Here is a 20,106-nt window from a genome sequence, read left to right as displayed (position 1 = left end):
CCTGTGTTTCTGAGGTGCTACGGGGTAGTTTTCTGTACTAGCTGGAGTTTGCAGAGACCTTGTGGCCTCATGCCCAGGTGTACTGTATGTCTGTCTTCCAAATGGAAGAAGATAAGGATGTGTGTAATTGAGGCTGAAGACCATTAAGTACCAGGAAAGAATGGAGACTTCTGTCTAGCCAGACATAGTAAAATGTTTTACATGGCAATGTTACTGTGGCAAAACTTTGCACCAGCAAGATCCTGGGGTACTCCTAAACCATAGACTTTTCTTCCAGCTACCAGCAGCATTCCTGCCTAATTCAGGTTCTGTGTCAACCAGGTATTCTTTGTCATGGACATCTCAGATCAGGTTATTTCAGCAGTAAAATTCTGCATGGGGAAGGATGGGTACAGCTGTGCATCCCCTGCATGCTCCTGGCACTTGAATCTTATATCCTTGCAGAGGGACTGAATAAGTTTACTGGCACTGGTTGATAATAATTGACCACCAGTGTTTTCAGTCGTGACAACCAGAGGGCCTGTCTGGAGTGGGGTGGGGGGGGCTGCTCTTTGGCTGACCTTGCTGCCCAAATGTCAAATTTCATGATTTTTTCATGTAATCAGGAGAAATGAGTATGTTAAATTTGATGATCATAACTCAAAAGGTCACTTGAATATTGGATAGCAAACAGTGAAGGCACAGTGCCCTTTTGGTGATATCTGATGGAAAGTTCAAATATGTTGCTCGTAATGAGTGCAATTAAATTTTGCCAAGAGTCTACCTCATTTGAAAAAAATAGATTAGTAGCCAATCCCCATGTCACATCTGTATTTTTTTCAGCACAGTTTAGTGAAAGTAGCTGCATATGCTTCTTGTATTTCTTTTTTTATTTTTTGGGGGTGGTGGGGAGATGCTTTAAACTTACAGTTTCATATGTGTGTAATCAGAAGGAAAAAGATCATAAATTTGGAACCTTGATTTAGATATTTAGAAGGATGTATAAGACAATGCAGATAGATTCTCTCAAAAGTCACAAAAATATTGGTTCCATTCCAGTATCTGTCCTATATAAATGGTCACTTTTCAAAGGATGTGTTCTTACTATGATATTTATATAACAAATATAAATAATATAATTCTGAAAATAACTACAGATAAACATATTTTAATATAGATCATGACATAAGTAATATAGAAATTAGGTATAAATTTTGATATTCTAAACTAAAATTAACTTTCTGTCATAATTTTAGGATGATCAGTAATCCATACTAGGAGTTGCATTAACATGACACTGATTAATAGTAAGTCCTTGTAGTAAATAGAGGTGTCGAAAATCACGCATGTATACAACTGTTTGTTTGGTGCCTCCTCTACTTAATTATGACTTGAAGAACTGGAAGGAAGTTAATGGTTAGGAGCAAATGGCATTATAAGATACAGTTCAGGAGCACATGTTTCTTCGGGACAAATGTGTCTTCCTCTGCATTCTTCACTTAGCTGGTCATACTTTTAAGTTTCTTTCACACAATGCGTGAAACTGAGGAAGTACAATGTTCTTGTTCTCATTGTTTGAATTTATTTTCTTAGGTAAAAATCTGCATGCTACATAAAAGCTCTTTGACAGGGACTTCAAACTCAAAAGTTTGTCTGCTCTTTCTAAATCAATCTGCAGGCCTAATAGTGTAGGAAATACTGTTGCAACACAGTATCAGGGAGGAATGGGATTCTTCTTAGAACAGAACTGAAATAAAGCAGGATTTACTTGCACTCTTGCAGTCCGACACTCTCACTCACCAAAAGGTGTGTGTCTGAGAAGTCTACCCAGCAGCCAGGCACCAGGGCAGGAGTTTCCATCCATCCATCTTGCAGCCAGGCACCACGATTTTTGTGACCAGATGTTAGGCTCAGGATCTGTTGCAATGGTGCAGAGGTCTAGGGACACCAGCTGTGAGGTTCTTCTAACATCTTTTGTGTTCTTCTTAGGTTGGTAACCACACACATGTTCTGGTTATGCCTTTTGGTACCCTTTGGTGCTGCTTCTCTGTCCTGTCCCACCTCTGTGTGTAACCAGGTGCCGTCATTGGTTTGTCTCCAGGTATCCCTGTCCTGTGAAACTGGCCTGTGTGTTGGTGTCTTACTGACCTGCTAATGTGGGTGTTGGTAACACAAGCTATTGTGAGAGCGCTCTCCCTGCTGTGTGCTCATGCTCCTGTCTCCCTTGATCTTCCCTGTCTTTCCCTGGTCTTGACCTTTCAGCTACTTTTTTCTACAGGAAAAGATACTGGACCACTAAAAGAGTTTTGTGTGCAAAATTTTCTGCAGCTTATCTTTAGACTGGTAGTTCCTAAAGTTTATTTTCCTTCAAGTACCTTTGGAATTAGATTTAACTTTCTCATTAATGTCTCTAACTTCTTTTCGGAAATAACTTAGGGTAGTATCACTGTACCAACCTATTTTTGGATATCCAGCAGACCATTCCAACCTCAAGCATAAACCTTTTATATAAATCAGAGAGGACTGCACTTTCCTGGTACCTTAGGTTACCATGAGTAGCACTATGATACAGATGGAACCTCTAAACCCATGTACATATTAGAAAGTATATCTGAAAATACAGTTACAATATCACTAATATATTTTTCAAAAACATTAATTAAGAATACTAAGAACAAATAATGGAAAACAATACTAAAATGCAAGTAGTCACAGAATCTAAACTGTACTGCCTGTTTGCAAGCAAGAATCTCAAAAGGCTTTGGTGTTTCTAAGAAACATCTGCTCTCCAGATGCTTGCTACTCTATTGAAATCGAGACACTAGGCAAAATGATTTTCCTTATGCAGAAATTTGCCCCAGTTGATACATTGTTTTGATATATTTTGTTGTTTTCAGAACTGAATGTCTAGTGTGTCTGTGCTCAGAAAAAAGGTTTTATTTTGCATTAACAAGAAAATGGAGAACCAAATGTTAGAGCACATGAAGCAGTTTGATAGCCCTGAGAGATTCAGGATAAAATGGAGTCAAAATAATATTTCTTCAAAGCTTGTTAGCAAGCATAGGCTTTCAAGTTTTACTTATACTTTTTTGACGGCAATTGTCAGCTTTATTTTTGTAATGTTGGAAACATCCGAATTGATTGGACAAAGTAAATCAAGCAAGATCAACTTGACTTCTTGTGTACCAAATGGTTACATTCATTTTAGAAATTAAACACCTGTTTGAATAAAATGTTCATTGTTGTGGTATAAATTAATGCTGAAAAAAGAGCAATCTAAACCTGACAGTAATGCTTATTTCCAGGATATCTGAAATACAATTACTTTAGGAAAGCATGTACAGATGTGACCCAGAGAAATACAATATATGGCAAGGTTATAAAGGTTCAGCTTTTGCTGAATGACACTGAGGATATTTTTGTGCAAGATAAACGTATTTACCCTGAAAAAACCTTGGATTCCTTCCCAAGGACACCTTCTGCCTATTTAAGAGCAACAACAACAAAAGTGAAAGATCACATGTAGATGTTTGTTCACATTCAGTAAGGGGTAACAGATCTTTCTGTATATTTAAAAAACTTTGCAAAGCAGAAGATATTCTCTGCATAAAGTAGCTGATTGTCTTGCCAACTCTGAAGTTTGTCTGTATGTTTCCATCAAGATGTTCTTACATAGTGGATTTTTTTGGAAAACAATACCTTTTAACTGCTTAATTAATAGTCAGCCCGACATGGTAGAATAATAATCAGACAAAGGAAGAAGTTCCTTCTTTTTAATGAAAGGAACAATGTATTAGAATATTGAAGTCTAAAAATAAATATTCTAAAATTAGAGTATTATAAGATAGGGTTACACTGGAAGCTACTAAAATACAAAAGCAGGATTCCCTAGGGAATTGCGTTGTTTTCTTATTCTAGCTCTGTTTGCTACAATATATTCCTGGTGTAAAATACCCTTGGTAGGACATCTGCCAAGATGGATCTGTTTTTGAGGTCTGTCTTTTGAGGGGAATAAGTTCAGCATGGAGGTCCATAAGTAGGAAGGAGTGTAGGGAAGGGAAACTCTGCCACAATTGCAAATTCCCCACTTTTTGTCCCCCAGACGTTTGTTTTACTTTCCTCATGTGCTTTCCTGTCACCCAGCTGCTTTCATCAAAGTACAATGCCATCTTCTTTTCTCTGGCTATTGTTTTGTGAATAAGATATGCTGGTTATAAACCTTCATGTTGTGTGCAACAGCATTACTGGAATAGCACCCAAACTGAACAAGCAGTTCAGTATCAGTTAACAGTGCTACAGAGCTTAATGCACTAATGCCATAAGCTTCAGGGAGTATGTTATTATACATAAATCACATGTCCCAGTTAATGATACCAATATTCTACCACAGAAAAAAAATTAGTTCAATAAAAATTACAACAGTGGCATGCAAAACTTTAATGCAGGTGTAATATTTATATTTTCTGTTCTACCTGATGTGTGATAATGTTCATAGCCATGTTTAGTGTACAGTATCTATCCTCCGGATTAAAAGCCATAAAGGAAATTATCTTTAATGATATGATAGTAATACTAGTCTGTTTGAACTGCATTAATATCCTCAGTTCTGACTTTCTACATAACATGGTACTGTATGAATATTGGATATATGAATAGGAGAAACACATAGGAGTAAGTTATTTTATCCTTCTGTATTTGACCCTGGTGGAAGATACTAGATTACTTAGCATGATTCTGGTATTTGGTTTTCTTTAAAAGGAGACTGGAAAATGTAGAAATAGCTCAGAAACAGCAAAATATCTTCCCAAGATGTTACATGCTATAAATTTGCATCCTAATTTAATTTGTGCTATCTGGTTCATTTTACTGTTACCTATGAACACATGGTGAAAGACACACTTGAACACAGCTATAAATGGAGCATTTAGAGACAGTAAGAGTCCATTAAACTGAATATAAAATTAGGTTAAATAAGGCCAGGCACTCCTTAGTTAAAAGTGTGGCTGCTATAGATAGTGACATGTATAGGAAAACCAGGTGATCAGGCCCAGTCAGCAAGGGTTTATGAAAGATAGGTTCTGCCTGGAACAACCTGATCTCCTTCTATGGCAAGGTGACCCAACTAGTAGATGAGGGAAAGGCTGCAGATTTTGTGTACCTGGGCTTTAGTAAAGCCTTTGGCACCGTATCCCACAGCATTCTCCTGGAGAAGCTGACAGCTCATGGCCTGGATGGCTGTACTCTTTGCTGGGTGAAGAACTAGCTAGATGGCCAAGCCCAAAGAGTTGTGGTGAGTACAGCCAAATCCAGTTCTTGGTCGATCACGAGTGGTGTTCCCCAGGGCTCAGTGTTGGGGCCAGTTCTGTTTAATCTCTTTATCAGTGATCTGGATGAGGGGATTGAGTGCACCCTCAGTAAGTTTGCAGATGACACCAAGTTGGGTGGGAGTGTTGATCTGCTGGAGGGTGGGAAGACCATACAGAGGGATCTGGGCTGGCTGAACCATTGGGCTGAGGCCAATGGTATACGGTTCAGCAAGGCCAAGTGTCGGGTCCTGCACTTGGGTCACAACAACCCCAGGCAGCGCTACAGGCTTAGGGAAGAGAGGCTGGAAAGCCACCGGGCAGAAAAGGATCTGGGGCTGTTGATTGACAACTGGTTGAACATGAGCCAGCAGTGTGCCCAGGTGGCCAAAAATGCTAAAAGCATCCTGGGTTCTATCAGGAATAGTGTGGCCAGCGGGACTAGAGAAGTGATTGTGCCATTGTACTGGGCACTGATGAGGCTGCACCTTGAATCCTGTGTTCAGTTTTGGGCCCTCACTCCAAGAAAGACATTGGGGTGCTGGGGAGTGTGCAGAGAAGGGCAACGAAGCTGGTGAAGGATCTGGAGCACAAGTCTGATGAGGAGCAGTTGAGCGAACTGAGGCTGTTCAGCCTGGAGAAAAGGTGGCTGAGGGGAGACCTTATCACTGTCTACAACTACCTGAAAGGAGGTTGTAGCACGGAGGATGTTGGTCTCTTCTCCCAAGTAGCAAGAGATAGAATGAGATGAAATGGCCTCAGGTTGCACCAGGGGAGGCTTAGATTGAATATTAGGAAAAACATCTTCATGGAAAGGGTTGTCAGACATTTGAACAGAGCATCTCTGCAGGTATGTAAAAGACAATGTATATGAGGTTCTTAGGGACATGGTTTAGTGGTGGACTTGGCAGTGTTAGGTTAATGGTTGGACATGATGATCTTAAAGGTTTTTCTGAACCTAAATAATTCTGTGGTTCTATGATTCTGTGATATTGGGGTGTGGAGGGGAAATTTAATCTTTCACATACATTTTGGGAAAACCTTTTTTTGGCAGTTTTTATACACTGAATTAATAACACTTCAGGTGAATTATTGTAGTTCCTCTATATTAGTTGAAAGGCTGTATTATCTGAATATATTTCCTGTTTTATCTGATCCTTGTTGTTGATTTTGTACTTATTCAAAATGCGTAGCATCCAGAAATTGTTTTAGAAATTGATAGAACAATAGTAATTTTAAGTACTTTTTATTGAAAATCGTAAATTACAAGTCAATATTGTTTAATTATATATTTTATATATTAAGATAACAGCCATTTTTGAGGCTTCCACTAAGTTTTGTATTACCTGAATTTTTTTTTTCATAATGACAATTGCTCTAGGTGCCCTGGTTGAATTTTTGAGATTTACAGTGAAGCTTCTTAACAAAAATACAATACAAAATACAAAAAAACCCAATTCAAGTGATTTGCAAGTTTCTAAAAATGTGTTTAGGTTCACTCTCAAACAATAAAATATTGTTGTGTTATGAGGTAGCCCATGTTCTTTCTAATTATGTCTTCCTACTTATGGTGCCCTTTATAAGGAGTAAATTTCTTTTACTTAGTTTTTTTAGTGTGGGTGTTTACTTAACACAGAAAATTTATAGATAAGTTTGGAGGCTCGTTCAATACCATCCCTATGTAGTCCATGGCTAGAAAAAGAGGGATGATTTTTCTTTTTCAGCAAAAGAAGGTTTAGGGTATCTAAATAAACCTTGTGACCTCAATTGCAGACTGAAGATAGTTTTTTTGAGGGGTAGGCAATGCCTCTTATGTTTTTTGAGGCACCCAAACAGAATGTTTTCAACATTTTAGATAATAAGTCTCATTCAGATAAGCAGAGAGCGTGGCAAGTGTCATGTGAGCTTACTCTGCAAGATGTGATTTTTGAAGTTGATTATTTTAAGACCCTACTTCTGTAGGGCAAATTCTGTACTCTAGACTTGTTAGTAATCCCGGTAAACACCAGTGAAATCAGGGAAATCTGTTAGAGGCAATAGGTGTTGCTAGTGGGCTAGAAAACAGCATTCAGATTAAATTTGATAGCAATTAGTTTATGGTTATGAGCTCATTCTGTAATAGGATGACAAAAAGTCTTAAAATAGAACATGCAGAATCCTGATAAGAAGGAAATTAACGTTTCCTTTTGAAATCTGTCCTAGTGAAGGAAGACCTTCCCCCAGAGTGGAACTGCTGCATAACATAGACCCTATGTTTGTGGATGACTCCCCATGTGAGTATGCTACTAATTGTTCAAGACTTATTACATATACAGTTTATATTCTGAACACTCCTTGTTTTCCTTAAGTGAAGTATTTCCTGCTGGGGGAAACAAAATAGAGCAGGATACCTTCTGCTTTTCAGTAAATTTCTTTAAAATACAGAGACATCATCCCCCGGGTGCTGTAAGTACTTACTGAGTCACAACCAACACACACTTCCTATTTCAAGAGCTCTGAAGCACTCCTGAGTAAGAAAAAGGTACATTGGGATGTGGAAATGTTGAGGACCAGCCAAAAAACCCTTCCAAACCCTGCCTTCGTTGCGCCAGGTTGTCAGGTAGCTCCCAATGAACTGCTTGCCCTAGTGATTCTTGATACATCTATATAATATGACCTTGCAAATGGAAAACTTGAGTTTGTGAGAAGCTGAGAAGTTCCTACCTTTGCAATTGCTTTTATTCCATAATCACATGGGTTAGATCTTTAATGCCATAATCACATGAATTGGAGCTTAAGTTTGCTAATTCTATAGCTCTTTAAGCACCGTCTGTTTTATGATTCAACATAATTAGTTTGCTAAGCAGTACAAACTTTTCAAGCAGAGATTTTTTTTCATGCAGAGCATTGGAACAGGTCCTTTCCAGTGTTTTTATAGCATTTCTGTATTTCATTAAATAAAGAAGTAAATTCAGGCAGAGGAAAAATAGTCCAGTGGGGACAGTGATCTGTTGCTGGCAAGAAGGCGGATACATGTTGTGCTGTAATAACTGGATGGAAATGAGTAAGGTGGCCTTCTGTGATGCACAGCTGGTTCCATCATGCTTTTATCAGACATAGTACCTGTCTGGTGGTGGCTGGACAGTACTGCCTGCAGATTAATTCCTACATACTGATGGAATTAAGGTGTAGCTACTCCAGTTTCCCTTCAGAGGATGCTCAGTGAGTCGTAGCATTCCTGTACAGTGTTGTGCCCTGATGTGGTATTCCCCGCCATACTTCAGAGACCATCTTTTTGTTGTGGGAACTGTCAGCAGAGGTGTTTGAGTAGAAAAATGCCTGACGTAAATTGAAGGGGGATGAGCAGAGGAGGTTTTCAGGAGCTCAGGAAATGCCTCTGCGGATTGTTTCCATTACACCATACTGTGATGATACTTCACTGTTTGCTACATATAGTGTGTCCTTACATTTTGTGTGTGTTTTTAGGACATGTGCAGTTAGCAGGCCAAGTGGGCAGAAGTTTATTGCGGGGGTGTAATTTAGGGTTCTGCCTACTGCAGAACCATGTTTAGATTTCTTAAAGAGAAGTGCGACTTAAAAGGGTTCAGTGACGAGTCTACTGTATTATTTACTGCATGGGTGAAATATGCCAAGCCAGATGCTGCTTACCTTCTCTGTAGGAGCCTGTACCCACTCACAAAGCAAACTTTTGGGCGAGGCCTGTACCCATGATGGTGCGAACCTTCAGGATTCTTCTCTCCGTGATAACTGTTCACTCTGGAGTCTGTACTTTAAAGCTCTGAAGGCAAACTTTCAGGCAAGGCCTTTACCTGTTCGCAGAAGCAGACTTTCAGGCATTCACTCCCTGATAACCGTTCACTCTGGTAGCAAACTTTCAGGCGAGGCTTGATAGCCATATGCAGAGCAGACTTTCAAGAAACAAAATTCTCATAAAAAAGATATTTAATGGAGTATAATAGCAGGAGGACTGTCTCAGATCGACACCTGCGCAGAGGTCTGCCTGAGCATAGGAAACCGTAGACTTGTCTTCTTGCTTCTCATTGGATCTTTTTCTCTGATTCCACATGAGCCTTTCTTTTGTTCAGCTGTAGACATTGTTTATTTTCCATGGCATTGCAGGTACTCTTTTGTCTAAATAAATCCTTTCTTCCCAGTGAAGTGTGAAACAGGCCCCGTTTTGCAGATGTCTGTAATGTCTCCGCGTTAGCTTTGGATCGTTGTTTTTCCCAGTCAGGTCCGTTTCTCCCAGTGAAGTGCAAACTGGACCTTATCTTGCGAGTGTTCGTTGTAGTTTGTGGTTGCTTTTGGTAAATATGAGCAGAACTTTACAACTTAAAATTTTAGCAAATCCAGCTTACCAAGTAACATGAAGCAAAGAGGGTATTAAAAATAATACAACCTTATATCTCTAAATAATTCATTATCTTTAGTGTGCATCTACTTAGGCTAAATGATTAAATTTAAATTTAAATTGGGCTTATCCACTGACCTGTGAGTGGTAAAACCATTGCCATACAGCTCACTTATTTGGCAGGGAGAGCTCAAAGTGGACTCATCCAGGCTGTCATAATTAAAGCATAAAGTGGTTGACTCATAGACAAATCGCATACAGTAGGAAAAGTATGCACTAGACTCCCTGTGCCCACAAGTTACTGGCATTCAGTGTGCCGTTCTGCTTCCTTGTGGGTCTCCTGGAAGGAATTTTTTGCCTGGCTATGGCTCAGTCCTTTACCTCCTCTGGAGCCTGGACCAAACTGCTGCTGGTTTGAGGGGGGTGGGGTCATCGAGTGCATCCAACACAAAGCTGTAGTAACTGGAACTTCTATACTTCATGAGATGTGACTTTTAAGCATCACAAACAGAGGATGTATCTGTGCCTGTAAATTTACAATGTTTTTATGTACCTTTCAGGGCTGGAGTCATTAAAAACAGAAACTTAACTCTTCACCCACATGTCCTTATGCACCATACAGGGTTTTCCTGTCTCTTCCCAGCAAAGGCTTATAGTTTTGGCAAGTTTGTGCTACCTGTTTTACTTTCTCACTTAATAGCGCTTTTAGTCAGGAAAAAGTAGAGTTGATCTCCAAATTAGTACACCCTACATTTTTCCTAGTTTTGATTTTATGAGCATTTGAGAGCAAGTAATTGTATTTCTGGTAGGTTTGACAAGATGTATCACTGTTATACAGAACAAAATATGCATTAAACTGTGCTTTTTCAGATCACTGTTCATTTAATTACTGTTCCTAGTGCAACAGAGCATGTTAATTTATAATGCACTGTTGGGGACAAAAAAATCCAGCTTGCCTTGTACTTCATCTATTGTCATAATGGGCTCCGTTTCTTGTAAGTTAACTGAAATTTGGAGGGGTTTTGTGCTTTGCAGGATGAGTAATTTTATTGTTTATGACTTTGTTTTTGACCCAGCTAGTGAAATTATGCTTTGTCATATAAGGACTGGAATTTCTATTTAGCAGTCTGAGTTATTGGGAGTAACTGTACATGTATGTAACTCAGCTGATTTCCACTTAGTGTCTGGTTTTCATTTGTGCAAACTGAGTAATAAGTTTAGAGCTAAGACCCAGATAGACAATATTGACGTCTCTATTGTGGATAAGATTATGGAGATGCAAAGTTTGGAATATTTAAGTATTGTCATATTTTCAGCAATCAGGGCTCTCTTCATGGGTACGTTTTGTTTTTTTAAATCTTAAAATAAACTGCCCATATGGTCTTCCTGTCAACCTCACTAACAAGGAGGGTCTGGTTGAAGCAGTAAAGGTTGAGGGCTGCCTTGGTTGCAGTGACCATGAAATGGTGAAGTTCAGGATCTCGTGTGGCAGGAACAGAATAGCAAGGAGAATTGCAACCCTGGACTTCAGCAGAGTGAACTTCAACCTTTTCAAGCAATTGCTGGGGGAAATCCCGTGGGAAAGGGTACTTGAAGGTAAAGGGGCCCAAGATAGTTGGTTAGCATTCAGGGACTGCTCCTACCAGGCTCAAGATCAGAGCATCCCAACACATACAAAGGCAAAGAAGGGAGCCAGGAGACCTGCATGGTTAAATAGGGAACTGCTGGGTAAGCTCAAGTGGAAGAGGAGAATTTATACATCATGGAAGGAGGGGCTGGCCACTTGGGAAGAATATAGGGCTGTTGTCAGAGGATGTGGGGACGCAACTAGGAAAGCTAAGGCCTCCTTAGAATTAAACCTGGCGAGAGGGTTCAAGGACAACAGAAAGAGCTTTTTCAAATACATAGCAGATAAAACTAACACCAGAGGCAATGTAGGCCCACTGAAGAACGAGGTGTGTGCCCTGGTGACAGAAGATACAGAGAAGGCAGAGCTACTGAATGCCTTCTTACTCTGCCGGAGACTGTCTTGAGGAGCTCTGAGGCTCCAGAGGAAGTCGGGAAAATGGAGGAGTTTGCCTCGGTTGATGAGGACTGGGTTAGGGAGCAGTTAGGCAATCTGGACATCCATAAATCCATGGGTCCAGATGGTATACACCTGTGGGTGCTGAGGCAGCTGGCTGAGGTCATTCTCCGTCATCTTTGGTAAGTCGTGGGAAACGGGAGATGTGCCTGAGGACTGCAGGAAAGCAAATGTCACTCCAGTCTTCAAAAAGAGCAAGAAGGAGGACCCAGGTAACTGTAGACCCGTCAGCCTCACCTTCATCTCTAGAAAGGTGATGGAACAACTTATCCTTGGTGCCATCTCAAGGCATATAAAGGAAAAGAGGGTCATTAGGGGCAGTCAACATGGCTTCACCAAGGGGAAGTCATGCTTAACCAACCTCATAGACTTTTATGAGGACATAACGAGGTGCATGTGGTCTACCTTGATTTCAATAAAGCATTTGACACAGTCTCCCACAGCATCCTCACAGCTAAACTGAGGAAGTGTGGTCTGGATGATCGGGTAGTGAGGTGAACTGTGAACTGGCTGAAGGGAAGCAGCCAGAGAGTCGTGGTCAATGGGGCAGAATCTAGTTGGAGGCCTGTATGTAGTGGAGTGCCTCAAGGGTCAGTACGGGGACCAGTACTATTCAATATATTCATGAACGACTTGGATGAGGGAACAGAGTGCACTGTCAGCAAGTTTGCTGCTGACACCAAGGTGGGAGGAGTAGCTGACATGCCAGAAGGCTGTGCTGCCATCCAGTGAGACCTGGACAGGCTGGAGAGTTGGGCAGGGAAAATTTTAATGAAATATAACAAGGGCAAGTGTAGAGTCTTGCATCTGGGCAGGAACAACCCCAGGTTCAATGTGTAAGTTGGGGAATGACCTGTTAGAGAACAGTGTAGGGAAAAGGGACCTGGGGGTCCTGGTGGACAGCAGGATGACCAGCGCTGTGCCCTTGTGGCCAGGAAAGCCAATGGCATCCTGGGGTGTATTAGAATGGGGGTGGGTGGTAGGTTGAGAGAGGTTCTCCTTCCCCTCTAGTCTGCCCTGGTGAGACCACATCTGGAATATTGTGTCCAGTTCTGGGCCCCTCAGTTCCAGAAGGACAGGGAACTGCTGGAGAGAGTCCAGCCCAGGGCAGCAAAGATGATGAAGGAAGTGGAGCATCTCCCTTATGAGGAAAGGCTGAGGGAGCTGGGTCTCTTTAGTTTGGAGGAGACTGAGGTGTGACCTCATTAATGTTTATAAATATGTAAAGGGTGAGTGTCAGGAGGATGGAGCCAGGCTCTTCTCAGTGATAACCAATGATAGGACAAGGGGCAATGGGTATAAACCGGAACACAGGAGGTTCCACTTAAAAATGAGAAGAAACTTCTTCAAAGTGAGGGTGACAGACACTGGAACAGGCTGCCCAGGGACGTTGTGGAGTCTCCTACTCTGGAGACATTCAGAACCCACCTGGATAAATTCCTGTGTAACCTCATCTGGGTGTTTGTGCTCCAGCAGGGGGATTGGTCTAGATGATCTTTTGAGGTCCCTTCCAATCCCTGACATTCTGTGATTCTGTGATTTTTTGACTGGAAGATACAGGTTAGCCAAATCTTTAGGTTTGCGGAATACTATGAAAGACTAAAGAGGAAATTAAATCCCAATATACTTTTAAACATAACCAAAAAAACTTCCAGGACATTGCAGATAATCTGAGAATAATATTATTAAGGAACACACTGTACTGTTGTAGTTGTGCACATGTAGGGCCTTAAGTTATTGTTGTACTTGCACTCACTGCAGGTTCAGTGGTCCTGAACTCTTGAGTGCTTTTGCCTATAATGTATACATTCTTTCAGCATAATATTTTTATTTAACGGATGCATTTATCTTCATCTCTGTCTGAAAAAACTGATACTGTATATTTTTAGTAGCATGAATGACGGGATGCCTCATGTGATTCATATGATTTTATTTAACTGAGATAGGAAAATGGAGCTTTGTTCTGTTCAGATTTTTACACCAAAATAAGCATTCCTTCAGGGAAGAATTTGTGCAAAAGATGTAATTAATTTAGTTTCAATTCAGCTGTTATAGCTGAGTGTTCCAACAGAATGTTAAGCTAAAGGTAGGAAACGCTATCTTGATTACAGAGCTAACAGCATCTTTGCTACTGTGTTGGGTTTTTTTTTTTAACTGACCTTGATCTGCGTGTTTACCACTCGTGAGCGAACATCACACAGTTTTTCAGGTTCTCAGACTGAGTGCTGTTCTGTTTTCAGGAGTTCATGTCCAGTGCTAAATACTATAGCCCTACAGTAGTCTTGTATCAAAGTACTGCATTTCTGTCCTGTTGTTAATATTAAACAGTGTAAAAGTGAAAATACTGTAAACTAATTTGTCTACAGTTCCATATTACAAAAAAATGCTGACAGGTCTTATTGACCAACTCTTTCAAGTAATCATCTTCTCTCTAAGAGGACAGACTTTCTTCATTCAAATATAAGCCTTTCCAGGAGCCTGAAATGTGTTGCAGTGTTTTAGACTGTGATTCCTCATTTGTTGTTTTCATTGCTAATAACAAGGCTCCTGTCCTTGCCCGCAGACTGCCCACAGGCTCGCCCTGACCTGTGGCAGCCCAGTGGAGTGTCAGGGTTAAAAACAATCTTTTCTCTCAGTCAGTTGGTCTGAGTTGCAAGGCAGAGCTACAATTGTGGTGGTGTAATGGAGGAGGCAGGAGGTGGTGGAGTGAAAAACCAGGGTGGGATCTCCAAAAACAAGGATGGGTGGGCTGGGTGTGTTGTGGTCTTTGTAGCTAAGCCAGTCTGGTGGTGAGCAATTGCCAAGATGGCCAGCCTGTCCTCTCCCTTTCTCCCATCCCATCTTCCCTTGAGTTGGATCTGGAAATCACATGGCGACAAGATGAGATCAGCCTTCAGACCATCCTGGGTGGCAGTGGGAGAAGGAGTCAAGGTTTCTACCACATCAGCCAGCTGAATCAACTTGCCCTGTAGCTGTATGTCTGGAAGCACTCTGTTGGGGAAGTGTGTTTGGTGGCAGATGGAGGGATTGACTGCATGACCTGGCAGCTAGATCAGCTCAGGCCACTGGGGGACCTCAGCGAGAGGCAGTAGTTTGATGGAGTTTAAGCTGGCGTATGTCACTGCTGCTACTGAAGAGGAAATCCTGCTTCTCACAGCACCTCACCACAGCTCCCCTCTCATGGGTCTCCAAAACCACTCACAGAGCCAGGCTATGAATCTCTTTAGGATATTGCTCAATTTATTTTTTTTTTCTTTGGATCTATCTTGGATATATAGCCAAAGGCTTGTTTTGGCACTAAGGATGGGACTAGAAGGAATTTCAGGGGACGATTGAGAGTGATTCTGCTGTCTCTGAAATTAAACCCTGAGGTTTCTGTTTCATGATACAGGCTTCTGCTGGTGATGTGCTTTGCTTCCTCCCCTCCCCATCCCCAGCTGCATGCTCCTGATGCTTACTTTGCATGGCACTCCTCAGAACAAGCCAACTTGCTATCCTGGTTTTCCTGTGTCAGGTAGGTTGAATTTGTTCATTGAAGGGACTGATGGATGCCAGAGGCAGCTGGAGATGGGGGCGAGGAGGGCTGTGCGGTTGGAATTGAGAAGGCAGAGGGAAAGCCCAACCCTCCTAGTGCTGTCTGCCTGCTCATAGAGCCAGAGCCCCAGGGGGAAGGAGGGGAAACCGCACCTTCTGGTTGGACCTTGCTGTGCTAAACCAGTCTGGTTGCTCCTCTCCCTCCTTGCTGAAAGCCAGCGCTTCAGTCTTTCTGGTTTTTTCTTCATCAACCTGTTGATTGTTTTCAAAAGCGATGGATGTATGTCTCAATTGCTGGGTCTCACTGTAGGTTTGTAATTTATTCAAGAGTTTGCAACTGAGTAAAAGCAGGACATTGGTGTGAAAGATCTGCTGTCTTCCATTCAGATTTTCTGTTAAAGAATGTCATAGTAAAATAGGAAAATTAAAAACAGAAAGCTAAAACTGTGTTGAAACAGTGTGTCATTTTCTTTGTAATGTATAGATTAAGAAAATGCAAATAAAGTGCATAAAGTAACTTAAAAGTTACATAAAGGAACAATCTGATTTACATGTGTTGGGAGAAAAAAAAACCCACAAACTGCAAAACTGTTTTGCTCAATTTTATGTGACTTTGTCTTTAATAAAGAAAAAAAGCTGAGTTGTTGATTGTTTGGCAGCTGTGTGGGTGACGTCAGCTCTTCCATTGTGAAAGATCTGCTTTCTTTTAGACAGCCTTATGGCGTTTCATCAGGTTTTGGTGATTCAGCTGAATTAAAAACCAACTGGATTTAAGTCTAAATTCCCCTAACTGCTAATCCAAACATATTTCTGACCACACAGTCGTTGCTAGATGGCCTGTCTTGAAGCTGTATTGAAACTTTATATCCCACAGAAGGCAATTTTATTTTGAGAATCAGGACAAAATGACATGGTGAAAGGAAATGTACCCTTTAATTCAGAGTTGTTAATCAGAATCTGTCAGTTCACACTATTATTTTTTAATCTACCTTCCTAAATTTATTAATGAATTTAGTGAAATTCACAAATTCTTGTAGACTACTCATGTAGCATCACTTTCTCTTCAAAAAGAATTTGGATTTCTTTGAATTAGAAAGATGTATTCAAAACAAATATGTTGTTGGGTGGGGCTGACTTAGGCTAAAAAACTTTTACCTTCATTTAAAATTCCAGACTTCACCATAAACTTAAACTTCAAAGGCATAATAAAATTGTAGGCTACTAATTGTAGTCAATTTGTTTTGAAGGTATCCATTCATAGAGGCAGACATCTAAGACAGAGAACTTGTAAAAACATTTTGCGATTTTTCTCCGAACTTTTATTTGTCTTGAGCAAAATTAATAAAACTTTACATTGCTCTCCTTGACATTTGAAAAAAGGCATTACCTCATATATTGTGCTATTAATTGCCAAAATAAATGATTGCTTGTAAGGGGCTAGATCTGCTATATGCAGAATTAACATATGATATATTACAATGGAGAAACCATTTCAGTTCTGGGACTGATGTATCCTTCATGGGCATTAAAATTGCATTATAATGGCTGTAGCATTATATATTATATCCATATGTATACCAGAATGATTCATCTTGATTAAGTAATAGACACTCTAGGTTCCTTTAGGCCCCATTTATTACTTATTTGTCCAGGTGAAAGATGATTCTTGAGATTTTGCAGGCCAGAAGTGATTTCTTCCTCAGATTTATTACTGATGATCTAGCTGATTTAGAAATATATTTTAAAAAAAAAAAAAAAAAGATATGTTCAGTAGCAGCAGAAGGCGTAGATATGTGTGGATGGTTACACTTCACGTCTGTGCCAGGATAAGACCTGGGATCCACTCTTGGAGTCAAAAATGTACAGAAAAGTGACCAGTATGGTTAGCTGACTAAGCTTACATGGTGACAGCTGGAATGGGAGAATGGTCAAGATTGGGAAAAAGACAGAAATGTTCTTTCCTTCTCTGAATTTCTGTTTCTCTTCACAATTATACGTATGCATGCTGACCATCTGGACTCCATCATCTGTTAATCACAAGAAAATAAGAAATTGCAATGGCCCCTTGTAGATTTACAAGGCAGGAGTTGCCTACACATGACCCTGGAGCCATTTGTGGCCCTCAACAACTTCGTGTGGTGCTTTGCGTCCTGATCTGGCAGCTTTGGGCAGGGCTCAGCTCCACTCCCTAGAGGGAGGCCACTGTTCCAGCCAGCTCTGCTGCCATTCACGTCAGAGATAGGTGGTGTTCTTCTTTTAGCTGTTGGCTATATGAAGTTTCTGGGGTTTTGCTGTTGCTGTTGGGAAGCTTGGCCTGTGTTTATATGTCACCTTGGCTCTTAGCCCACCTGCATCTCAGTGTGAACCATCCATCACTGCTGTATTCAATACTAAATGTATGGGGATCGCATGTTTGGTGAGCCTCATAAATACTAATTCCAATGTTTCCTTTGGGATGTAGATAGAATTTAGAAATGTTAAGTCACTTGATAAAGTGTCTAATGCCAGGATCATGGCTGAGATTCAGAAATCCCTCAGTACCCCTTTCTTTTTTAGGCTTCGTTATACCTGATACCTATTTGAACATAGCACTAACATTTTATATTTTTATGCAAGTCTTGACAAAAATGTTGGATTACATTTTTCAAATATATCTGAGCTGGAAACCTGTGATTTTAATTGTGCACAGGCTGTTAGAGTCAGGTTATACACTGCTTAGTTCTCTTTTCCTTGAAAACTGCTACCTTACAGTGGCACGAATGAGAGTGTTTTCGCATGCTTACTCTTGTTGAAATTAAGAAGAGTATGCATTTTGAAGGGTAAGAGATGAAGCATGATATTCTAGTTTAAATTTTTCCTTTGAAATCAAACATTGCTGTAAGAAAACTGAAATTAGGAGGGATAATAGTGGGTCTGTATGTTCACAGTGTTCAAATCAGTGAATTAAGATAGCTGAACTTCGCTGAGTGAGTTTGTCTATGGCACAGCCCTATGTCTTGCCAACATGATGGTGGTAAGTTATAGTGTCTTAGGGCTCATCTGTTTCTTCAAGATCAGTATTCTGTTCATTCTTCCAAGGTTAAGGTCACAGCTATTCCTCAAATGTTTTCATATTATTAAAGTAACAGAAAGACTTGGTGTTTTGTAGAAAACTTATTATTGCCATAAAACAGTAAAAGGTCACAAAATGTCTTTCCTTGGTGAAGTAGTAAAACCCCTTATTTTTTCAGTAGTTCATTATCACAGTGTAGGCTGGAAGAGCCCTTGACATTTCCAGAGTTTCTTTGTTGAGGTGAAATAATTGATGTTTGCATCACAGTTCAAAAAAAGAGAAGTCAGTTGAAAGTGCATATATGCAGAGACCTTGTTAGCCCACAGAACCATCCACATTTCAAAGTGACTGTAGCAAGCTCGTCTTTCCTTCTGACAAATTTTCATGGACTCTCACGTTAATTAAGGCATCATACCAACGAACATATCTGCAGTTGCAAAAGTGTACCTTATGAGTGAGTATGAGCAAAGACAAATGTTATACAGATGTACCTGAAATGGAAAAATCATCACTTTTAAAGGGCTACTACTACTGAGCCATCATTTAGAAACACAGTAGAGTATCTTATTTGTTTTATTCATTATAAGTGTGAAGGAAAAACTGTTGGCTTTAAAAGACTGAGAAGAAAAGCAAAAAAAGCAAACCTTATGTGTTTGGGGGGTAAAAGTGTAGATGGAAGAAGATGCACTGTGTGTCTTTGAGCGTTTCCAAAAACTATGCAACATTTTCCCTCTGGTAGGAAGAAGAGTTGTCTGTCTTCTGTAGTACATCACTAACAATGGCTATCCATAGCACTGCAGTAGGCCTAGAAATAACCTTTAAGAATTTGTTTGGCTCTCATATTGGTGAAGGTGCAACTTTTAGCTTTGATTTCTATGAGATTTTTTGTCTCTGTTGCTTCACAAGAAAGCAAAAGTCTAAGAAGCACTAAATAGCCTACTAAATAGGTTGGTTAAGGTACAACAAGCAATGTCTGTGCAAAACCAGTGTGTTCATAAGCAAGGTACCATTATATATGCTTTCCTTCAAACAGTATAAATAATCTGCTTGAGGGTTGTTCATCTATTAAGGTCAGACACTGAAACTTTGATATTTAACTTTTCTCATAGAAGAAGAATATTTTTTTTCCATATTTCCCTGTGGATTTTTCTCTCAGAGTAAATTTGCAATAGATGTAAAACAGCTATAAATGTAATAGAGCAACAGGCAGCTTCACAGATCCATGTCTAGAGAAAGATAATTTTTGTCATGAAGTTTCCATTGTATAAAATGCTAAAAATAAATTTCCAGTACGGCACCGTCTGCAGAATTTCTAATGCATTTGTGTGAAACACAGTGCAAAATTTTCTGTTTATGGAGAAGTGATAGTTCTGCCTGGGGAATCTTCATCTACTTGTATCTAAGATTTGTTATGCTTCTGTAGTTACAGGGGAGAGAAATACTCCCTCTTCTCCTCCAGTTCCATTTATAAATGTATGGAGAACAGCCATGTGTTTCCATACTGTTGACAAAGAAATGAGGTATTAAAAAACACCTTATGTTTATAAATAGAAGATATATAAGGTCTAAGTCTGTCTCCTAATTGTAAAAATATGAACTATGCCTTTTGTTCTTTTGCTTTTTTATTTCTCAATACAAATTTATTTGAAAATATGGTCTTATCTTATAGGTGAGTAGTTGATTCATCTGACTGGTTTAAGGTTTTAGGGACTGTATAAATTATATTACTACATTAGAGACAGTAATGATTTTTGGGGAGTTTGGCAAAGACTTGATTTAACATTCATCAGTGGAAATGAAAAAT

General features: G+C 40.0%; 1 protein-coding gene across 1 annotated transcript in view; it reads left to right on the top strand.

Moving 5' to 3' along the window:
• ARSB (arylsulfatase B) overlaps positions 1 to 20,106 on the top strand; it is a 70,048-nt gene that overhangs the window by 35,710 nt on the left and 14,232 nt on the right. Inside the window, exon 6 of the mRNA XM_021292211.2 lies at positions 7,485 to 7,555. Coding sequence (XP_021147886.2) covers positions 7,485 to 7,555 — 71 coding nt within the window. The remainder of the gene's footprint in view (positions 1 to 7,484; positions 7,556 to 20,106) is intronic.

This window comes from Columba livia, chromosome Z (genome assembly GCF_036013475.1).
Source record: "Columba livia isolate bColLiv1 breed racing homer chromosome Z, bColLiv1.pat.W.v2, whole genome shotgun sequence".
Taxonomy (NCBI): domain Eukaryota; kingdom Metazoa; phylum Chordata; class Aves; order Columbiformes; family Columbidae; genus Columba; species Columba livia.
The sequence above is the reverse complement of the archived record's forward strand: the minus strand, read 5'-3'. Positions and strand labels throughout refer to the sequence as shown.